At 43.9% G+C, this 9,465-nt stretch overlaps 1 protein-coding gene across 1 annotated transcript in view; it reads left to right on the forward strand.

Annotated features, from left to right (window-relative positions):
* The window catches only part of LOC107297150 (C-type lectin lectoxin-Thr1-like), a 34,167-nt gene extending 31,179 nt beyond the window's left edge, over positions 1 to 2,988 (forward strand). Inside the window, exons 3-5 of the mRNA XM_015826508.1 lie at positions 5 to 145; positions 1,512 to 1,626; positions 2,921 to 2,988. Coding sequence (XP_015681994.1) covers positions 5 to 145; positions 1,512 to 1,626; positions 2,921 to 2,988 — 324 coding nt within the window. The remainder of the gene's footprint in view (positions 1 to 4; positions 146 to 1,511; positions 1,627 to 2,920) is intronic.
* Positions 2,989 to 9,465: the final 6,477 nt, after the last annotated feature.

Consider the following 9,465-nt stretch of genomic DNA (forward strand, 5'->3'; position numbering starts at 1 on the left):
CCAGATGTTCTGCAGGAAGCAGAAGCCAGGCTGTCACCTGGCCTCCCTCCATAGCATTGAAGACTCAGCGGATGTGGCCGAGTACGTCTCCGACTATCTCAAGAGTGGCAGCAATGTCTGGATTGGACTGAATGATCCAAAGAAAGTAAGTTCCTTCCTGTTGCTGATGTTCATCAATTCATTTGTACTTTTTCTAAGGAGTTTTTTTTTTTGTTTGAAGGATCCGCCAACAGGAATCAGAATAGAATAGAGCTGGAAGGGATCTTGGAGGTCTTCTAGTCCAACCCCTTGCTGTCCAGTCTCTTCTTAAAAGCCTCCATTGATGAAGCACCCACAACTTCTGATGGAAAGCTGCTCCATTGATTAGTTATCCTCACTGTTAAGAAGTTTCTCCTTAATTCCTGGTTGCTCCTCTCCTTGATTAGTTTCCTTCCATTCTTTCTTGTGTTGCTTGTTGGTGCTTTGAAGAATAGCTTGAACCCCCCTTCTTTGTGGCAGCCCCTCAAATATTGGAAGACTGCTATCATGTCTCCCCCGTCCTTCTTTTCTCTAAACTAATCACACCCAAATCCTGCAACCGTTCTTTATATATTTTAGTCTCCAGGCCTTTAATTGTCTTAGTTGCCCTTCTCTGCACTTTTCCCAAAGTCTCAACATCTTTTTTGTAATGTGGTGACCAAAACTGGATGCAGAATTCCAGGTGTGGCCTTGCTAAGGCTTTATGAATTACTAATACTTCATCTGATTTTGATTCTATGCTTCTATTTATACAATCTAGTCGTAGGATCTTCATTTCAGTTTTCAAGTGTCACCTTTAGCCCTGGAGTTTTGCTGTTGGTTTCCCACACAAGGACTCATTAAAAACTTCTGGGAAGTTTTTTCTCTGGATCTCTTGATCATCACCTAAGTTCAATCTTACTTAGCTCCTTTGGATCAACTGAGATTGACTAGATAGATAGATAAATAGACAGACAGACAGACAGACAGACAGACAGACAGACAGACAGACAGACAGATAGATAGATGATGGATGGGTGGATGGATGGGTGGATGGATGGATGATAGATGATGGATGGATGGATGAACAGATGATGGATGGATGAATGGATGGATGGATAGATGGGTGATGGATGGATGGATGGATGGATGGATGGATGGATGGGTGGGTGGGTGGATGGATAGATGGAAGATGGATGATGGATGATGGATGATGGATGGATAAATGGATGATAGATGGGTGATGGATGGATGGATGGATAGATGGATGGATGGATGGATGGGTGGGTGGGTGGGTGGGTGGATGGATGGATAGATGGAAGATGGATGATGGATGATGGATGATGGATGATGGATGGATGGATAAATAGATGATAGATGGTGGATGGATGGATAGGTAAAGAAAGAGAGAGAAAATTGGCCCAGTCCATGCCCATGTTCTCTCTCTCTACCGGGGTCCTGCAGAGCCAGAGTCCCTTCCTCAGTTGGTTAATGTGGCTTCCCTGTCATTACAGCAACGTATCTGGCAATGGACAGACAGATCCAGAACCAGCTACGTCACCTGGAATCCAGGAGAGCCCAACAACCTTAGGAACAATGAATACTGCGTTGAACTTTGGAACCGGTCAGGTAAGCCAAGGGGGAGGGGAGGGCGCTGAGGATGTGCTTCCAACAATGAGGATCCATTTGATCCATCTTGGGACATTTACTCTTTGGCAACCACGTACAAGAGGAAAAATTAACACCTGCCTAAGTTAATTAAAAATCAAACACAATCACAGCCCTAAAACAAAGAATTAATAGAATAAATAGAATATTCTTTATTCTATCTTTAATAGAGCAAAGAATAAACATTTTCCTGAAAACTGGTCTGACCTCTGGAGAAGGCATGGGGGACCTAAGGAAGAAATAATTCCTCCTGACCTCAGAAGCCCCCCAGCATCACCCAGCCCTTGTTAACCTGATGGAAAGCCAACAACATCACAAACCCCATAATATATTTATTAAGTCTTGATGCCAGGGGGCCAGGACCAAGGCAGACGTTTCCATCACAATCTCCTTCCTTGGTTTTTGATCGCAGCAGTTTACAGTGGATTTGATCCAACCTTTCACCCAGCAGATAGTTTTGAAACTAAGGCGACACGTTGTGGCTACTTTCACACACACAAAAAAAAGTCGGCTAAGTTAAATATTCCAGATGTTATGTTGATCTTGCCCTCTGCAGAAATATCTAAATTTGTAGGTGAGGTTACCAACCTCAGTTGCGTCCATGCTACCAGCAGAGTCCCAGGCTGAGAGTCAGGACAGTCCCAGCCAGCCTCGATACAATTTGGCCAGGGAACCACAAGTGAAAGCATAGCACACCTGTGCTGTTCTGTGCAAGCTAAGATGTCTAACTGGGGGGCCTCTGTGCAAGCCAGAATACCGGTTCCCACAACCATTACCTAGGAATGTCCATAGCACACGACAAAAAAGGGTCAAGATAACAGTCGTGACCAGGGGTAGCCAACCTTCGCTCTTTTATGACTCGTGGACTTCAACTCCCAGAATCCCTGAGCCGGCTCAGGAATTCTGGGAGTTGAAGTCCACGAGTCATAAAAGAGCCAAGGTTGAAATCAATGGTCCACCCAGCTTTGACCTGCAAAAGAGATGGACCAAAATCTCAGGTCCTTTGTATGCCCTCTTGAAGCTGAGCAGAACTTTGCATGCAAAGCCTGGTTGCCGTGCCCTGATTGGTTGGCTAGCTACGTTATTTGGGTTACAACGATCTGCTGAACCCCCGGCCCCGTTTTAGCAAATGAGGTTCTTCACCTGGGCTACCTTCACGTCCTCCTGCAAACGAGGGAGGAGACGTGAAAATGCTTCCCTGGAACTCTGAGGGAGTCCCTGCCATTTTTTTTTTCTCCCTTCTTTTTCTGCCCAGGTTACACGAAGTGGAACGATGAGAATTGTGCATCCTCACGTTCGTTCCTCTGCGAGTGCAGATTCTAGGGCAAACGGCTCCTCCTCCTCCTCCTCCTCCTCCTGCTCCAGAGGGACAGAAGCACCTGGTGAAGAAGCAACGGAGCCCACCTGTCTGCCGAAATCTCTGCTCTGCAGCCCTTCGCTTGTCACGGTTGATTTCTGTAGCTTGGGTCGGATTTTGCTCATTGTGATGGGCCAGAAGAAGGTCAAATAAACTCAAGTCTTGGCGTGACCAGCCCCGTTTTTCTTTATAGAGCCAAGGGGACTGTTTGATGTCTTGTGGGTCCTGTGAGTCTAAAGCAGTGGTTCTCAACCTGTGGGTCGGGACCCCATTTGGGGTCGATCGACCATTTCATGGGGGTCGCCAAGCAAGGCTGTCCGCCATTTTTTTTGTCTGCCATTTTTTTCCCCTTTTCCGGCGGGTGCCTTACCTCCCTTGGGCTGGGCCAGCTGGTGGTCGGCCTGCTCCATCTCTGCCGCTTGCCAGCTATGCCTCGGCCGGCGCAGGGGGTGGAAGCATGCATGCGTGGCGCTCCCGGGCAGGGAAAGTCCTCGACTTACGACCGGTTGGGTAGTCCTCGACTTATGACCGGTTTAGTCCTCGACTTATGACCGGTTTAGTCCTCGACTTACGACCGGTTGGGGTCGCGGCATTAAAAAGGTTGAGAACCACTGGTCTAAAGGGCTAGAAGGGGCATCTCGGACCAGTAATGAACGATGAAGAACTGGGTGGGCCCATCATGGAAGGTGGGAAATGCAAAGGAAAAGCCACAGCATTAATCTCCCCAAGGATCTTAAAAGGCCCCAGGCATCAAGCTTCTTAGAGGGTCTAATAAACCAGGTTTCTTAGACAGGCAAAGCAAGAGGATCAGGAAGTACCTAGGACTGCAAAGAGAACTGAATCAGAGTAAATATCAAAATATTGCCCGCTATGATAGTCATATAAAGGACTACCTATATCAAGACGAGGTACATCCAACTGTGGGAAGTCAGCCCCCCCCCCCAGAGAAGGAAATATTAAAAGGGCAGAAAAATATATTTCCTCAAAGGATCTTAAAAACGCAGGAAAGCATGCCCAGTTTTTCTTAATAGCCCCCAGGTCTCCCTCCCACAAGCAGAAACCAGCTTTATAGAGATGCAGATGTAAATCCAGGGAGCTAGGAGATTAAGAGGAGAAAGACATAAAATCTACATACCCCACCCAAACTCTAAGAGTCATCAGCCCCAGGGAAGCAGGAGATGACCTTTGGACCTAATAAGATTGACCCATCACATTCAGAATACTAGAACACACTCAGGCACACTCAGACTCAGGTCAAAGTTCATGCCACAGGAACAACTCCAAACAAAAGGCTCCAGAGGGTATAAAAACCCACTCCCTTCATGTGCTCAGTCCCTTTTTTTTCACTTCAGACACCATCTTCCTGTCTGGCTCTCCTCTCCAATAAATGACAACCTTCTTTCCAAAGCAGTTGCCATGTTTATTCCCAGCTTGGATGAACCATGATGAAGATCTTTCTTCCAACACAACTACCTGGAATGGTACAGGAACCCAAGAGAACAAAAACCATTTGCTGCATTTGGTTGCTGGGTGTCCTTGGAAACTCAAAACTCACAGCAGCATCTCGTTTGCTGGTTTGCTTTCTCAGCCTGACCATTTTTGGCAGAGTTGTGGGCAGGTGTCCGACTGGACTGGACCTTCAAAAGGTGGAACCGTGCCTTCTAGAACTGGAAGGTTAATGAACTGCCCCCGCCAGACAAAGGTCTTGAAACCGTTCCTCTATAGACCAAAAAGAATTGAGCTGCCTCTTTTGCAGTGGGCAGCTTAAAGTATTTTTTAAAAATTATATAAATAGAATACCACAAAACTATAAAAATCCAAAATATGACAGCTAAAAGATGGGGAGGGAAAGAATAGGATGTGAAGGGGTGAGGGGGGGGTGTCTGGCATTATCAACCCTCCCCATTGTGAAAAGCCTCCATTGGAGCCCCAAGCCAAGTGGTCAAGCCAGGCTTTGGGGCCCTTACAGAAGGTCAGGAGAATAGAATAGAATAGAACAGAGTTGGAAGGGACCTTGCAGGTCATCTAGTCTAACCCCCCTGCCCAAGCAGGAGACCCTACCTACACCATTTCGGACAGATGTCAATCCACTCTCTTCTTGAATGCCCCCAGTGATGAAGGGTGGCAACTGGCTTCACTCTGGGAGGGGGGAACTGCGATATTCCAGAAGCCTCCCCCACCCCCCGTCTTGCTTTGAGTTAACCGTATCTGTTATTTTGCTAATTTAGTTGGTGGTTGAAACGCTGCCAATTCCCTTAGTTGATTGGGCAACCCGTTGCTGTTCCTGAGAATCAGAAGATTAATGATACACTTGCTATGAAAGTAAAAATTAAGGAAAAGGGCAAAGATAAGCGCAGATTGCGCAACGTCCCTCGTTATCGGTCTTTGACCCATTGAACATTTCTGGTGGTTTGGGTAAAGGACCCCCTGTGTGGGCGCCTGCTTCGTCTCCGCATTCTTTTACTGTAGATCAGTGTTTCTCAACCTTGACAATTTTAAGGCATGTGGACTTCAACTCCCAGAATTCCACAGCCAGCAACGCTGGCTGTGGAATTCTGGGAGTTGAAGTCCACGTGCCTTAAAATTGTCAAGGTTGAGAAACACTGCTGTAGATGGCCTGGGGGCCAGATTGGCGCATCTCACTCGTTGGGCTAGCACTGTTTGGCTTCCCAGATCCCCCCCCCNACCTGGAGGTGTTTGTGAAGTCACCAGCTCAGCTTGAGAGCCACTTTGCCTCATGCTCAACGTGGTGGCAGCCCTGGAAGATAATGGCTGACCTCAGAGAGACAAATAGGGTCAAAGTCAAGGAGTCCTTGGGTGGGAGACCACCAGCAAAACCCCAGGGCTATCCGTGACACTTAGAAAATGGAAAACACCCTGGACAACTGTATGTCTGCCTGCCTGTGTGGGAGGGCTTGTGGTGGTGGATGGAACCTACTTCTGTGTTACTGCCAGAAAAATAATATTTCTATTCAGGAAGTCACCAGGAGCTGAGCCGATCAAGAATGTTTCAGGAATTGGAACATGAAAAAACATTGGAAAATGAAAGGTTTACCTACGATAGAAGATTGGGTAGTTAAAGTCTCAAATTTAGCTGAAATGGCCAAGATTTCCGCTTATGTGAAGGATTATTCACAAGAAAGATATATATTGGTTTGGAGAAGATGGATTGATTATATTGAGTTGAAATATGGAACCAAAAAATATCATCTGGTTTTTGAATGAACTTTTGATTTTTGATATTTAAAATTATGTTAATATTATGGCATTTAATAATTGTATATTTGTTTTAAAAGAGAGTTAAAGGAAGTTATAGATTTGTTAGATTAATAGCTGATTAATGTTAGTTAGATTATGATTATTTTATTGTTAATCCTGGGATTGGCTCTGGGAAGTGAGGGGGGGGAGGGATGGAGGGTTGGGTTTGGGGGGAGGGGGGGATTTATATTGTAAAATTTTATAAAACTTTCAATTAAAAAAAAAAAAGAATGTTTCAGGAATTGAAACTGGCCCATCAGAGTCTCAAGAAGGTTTAGAGGTCATTCAGTGGGCCAAAAAAGAGGAAGGCAGACTGAAGGAGGAGCCTAAGATGGGGGTCAGTGCGGGATCTGACCCTTTGGGGCTTGAAACACGGCAGTCGGTTCTTCCACTGGGCCTGAATGGCTGGTGAGGGGAAGGAGAGACAACCTTGGAATAAATGACATTTTTCAGAAGTTTTTGTCCAAGGCAGAATTTTTATCAGAATGCTCTCTACCTCCCATTGGACGATCCTTCAAAAAGCCCCTTAGAAATGGGGAAAAGGGATTGATGAACACCAGCCATAGAAAGGACTTACTTTCTTCTTATCCCACAGTCCGATCCAAACTTCGGCCTGATGTTTGTGATAGTCAGAGATGTAGTCAGCAATCTCAAGTGATTCTGCAGAGCGGTGAAAGGAGGCGAGGTGGCAGCCTGGCTTGTATTTCCTGCAGAACATCTGGGAGAGAGCAACCACAAAGAAGGGCATTGGTCCAGCAGAGAAGAAACACGTGTGTGTGACGTGTGTTTGTACTGCACAAGTGAGAAAAGAGCAGGGATCAGACGGCCGGGGTCCTACTCAACTAGTTTGACTTTGTTGAACCCTGCAAATTTCCTCGCTCGGGTCTGCAGCTCTTTTTTTTTTTTTTTTATAAAAATTTTATTGATTTTTATAAACAACAAATATCAATATGATGCATTTACATACACAAGCAGAAAAAGGATAATCCAAGTCAATACATTTTCGGAGACGCTCGGCAGTCCCCGCCTTGCCTCCACCCTCATTCACTTTCCTGTCCTTCCTCCCCCTAGACCCACAACCTCTCCTCCTTCCTCCTTTCCACCTACCTACATCCCCTCTCCCTTCTTAGCCACCTCATCGAGTGCAGCTTGGGGTACCAGCCGAGCATCTCCTCTTTTCAATACAATTCCATTATTTACCTATAACATATAAATACATCAATTTTTATAATTTCTGTCCCCTAATCCCCTTCCCTCCCTGGACTTCCCGGAACCAAATACAGGATTAAAATTACAATTTAACTAAACAAGCATAATACAATCAATATTTACATACTTTAACTCTAATAAAACAATAAGTAAAAACAATCTATCTACTCAAAAACTACATGATATTTATTCATTCCATACTTTCTCTAAATATAATCTATCCACCTTCAACATTTAAGCTATACAAAGCAATTTTTTAAAAATCTAAATATCTATCAAGCATCTTATCCATTTCTGCTAAATTTGAAACTTTAAATGCCCAACATTGAGCTATTAATAACCTCGCAGCAGTTATGGCAGAAATGGCTAAGATTTCAGCTTATGTGAGGGATTATTCACAAGAAAGATATATAATGGTTTGGAGAAGGTGGATAGATTATATAGAAAGGAAATATGGAACTAAAAAGTTTCATTTGGTTTTTGAGTAAATTTGTGATTGTTAATATAGTAGATTTTATTAAAATTAAATAATTTGTAATAATGATATTTAATATGCTAGTTTGGAAGAGAGCTCAAGGATGTCGTAGAATTGTTAACTTAAGGATGATGTAATTTAAGACAGAATATAATCATTGTATTGTAAACCCTGTGTGTAGCTCTGGGAAGTCGGGGGGAAGGGAGGGGGAGGGAAGGGTGGGGTACGAGGGAGGGGGGGTTATATTGTAAAAATTTGAAAAATTTTCAATTAAAAAAAAAAAAGCATCTTATATAAATTTTCCCCTTAAATTTTACACTTAAGTTTTTCCTTCACTTTCTTCACTCTCAAGTCAATACTTTCGAAGAAATCTTCTTATCTTTCATTAGATCAGCAACAACATTCCAATCTCCAAACATATGAGTCTGCAGCTCTTGATCAGTTCCTGACTTTAAATTCACATTTCACCCGTTACAGTTTGAGACCCCCCTCACTTCAGCGGCAAGGCAGTCCGAAGATGCTAGCCGGAGTTGCCAGCCAAACATCAGGAAATCTCTTGTCTACAAGACGGTCTATCAACCCTGAAACTCAACCCTGAATAAAGATGAACACAGTTGGGTGGGACCTTGCTCAAGTCGGAGACCCTCTCCCTTTTCAGACAAGCTGACTGTCCAGTCTCTTCTTGAAAGCCTCCAGTGTTGGGGTAACCACAACATCTGGAGAGAAGCCATTCCACACTGACTAATTGTCCTGTGTGGAAATTTCTCTTTAATTCTAGGTTGGTTCTCTCCTTGATTAGTTTCCATCTGTTGCTTCTTATGTGCCTTTGAGTGCTTTGAATAATAATAATAATAATAATAATAATAATAATAATAATAATAATAATAATAATAATAATAATAATAATAATAATAATAATAATAATAATAATAATAATAATAATAATAATAATAATAATAATAATAATAATAATAATAAAGTTGGAAGGAACTTTGGAGGTCATCTGGTCCAACCCCCTGCTCAGGCAGGAAACCCTAAACCATTCCAGACAAATGGCTGTCCAGTCTCTTCTTAAAAACTTCCAGTGTTTGGAGCATTCACTACTTCTGGAGGCAGGCTGTTCCACTGGTTAATTGTTCGCACTGTCAGGAAGTTTCTCCTTAGTTCTAGGTTGCTTCTCTTTTGGTTAGTTTCCACCCGTTGCTTCTTGTCCTGCCTTCCAGGACTTTGGAAGATATCTTGACTCCCTCTTCTTTGGGGCAATCCCTGAGATATTGGAACACTGCTATCATGTCCCCCCTTGTCCTTCTCTTCATTAAACTAAACATGCTCAATTCCAGCAGCCTTTCCTTGTATGCTTTAGCCTCCAGCCCCTCTTCTTTGTGGCAGCCCCTCCAATACTGGAAGACTGCTCTCATGTCACACACACAATTCCTGTAACCGTTCTTCCTATATTTTAGCCTCCAGCCCCCGACACTATCCCACAGATAATGGCCACAGA

The sequence above is a fragment of the Protobothrops mucrosquamatus genome, unplaced genomic scaffold, assembly GCF_001527695.2.
Source record: "Protobothrops mucrosquamatus isolate PMUCROS unplaced genomic scaffold, P.Mucros_1.0 scaffold3158, whole genome shotgun sequence".
Taxonomy (NCBI): Eukaryota; Metazoa; Chordata; class Lepidosauria; order Squamata; family Viperidae; genus Protobothrops; species Protobothrops mucrosquamatus.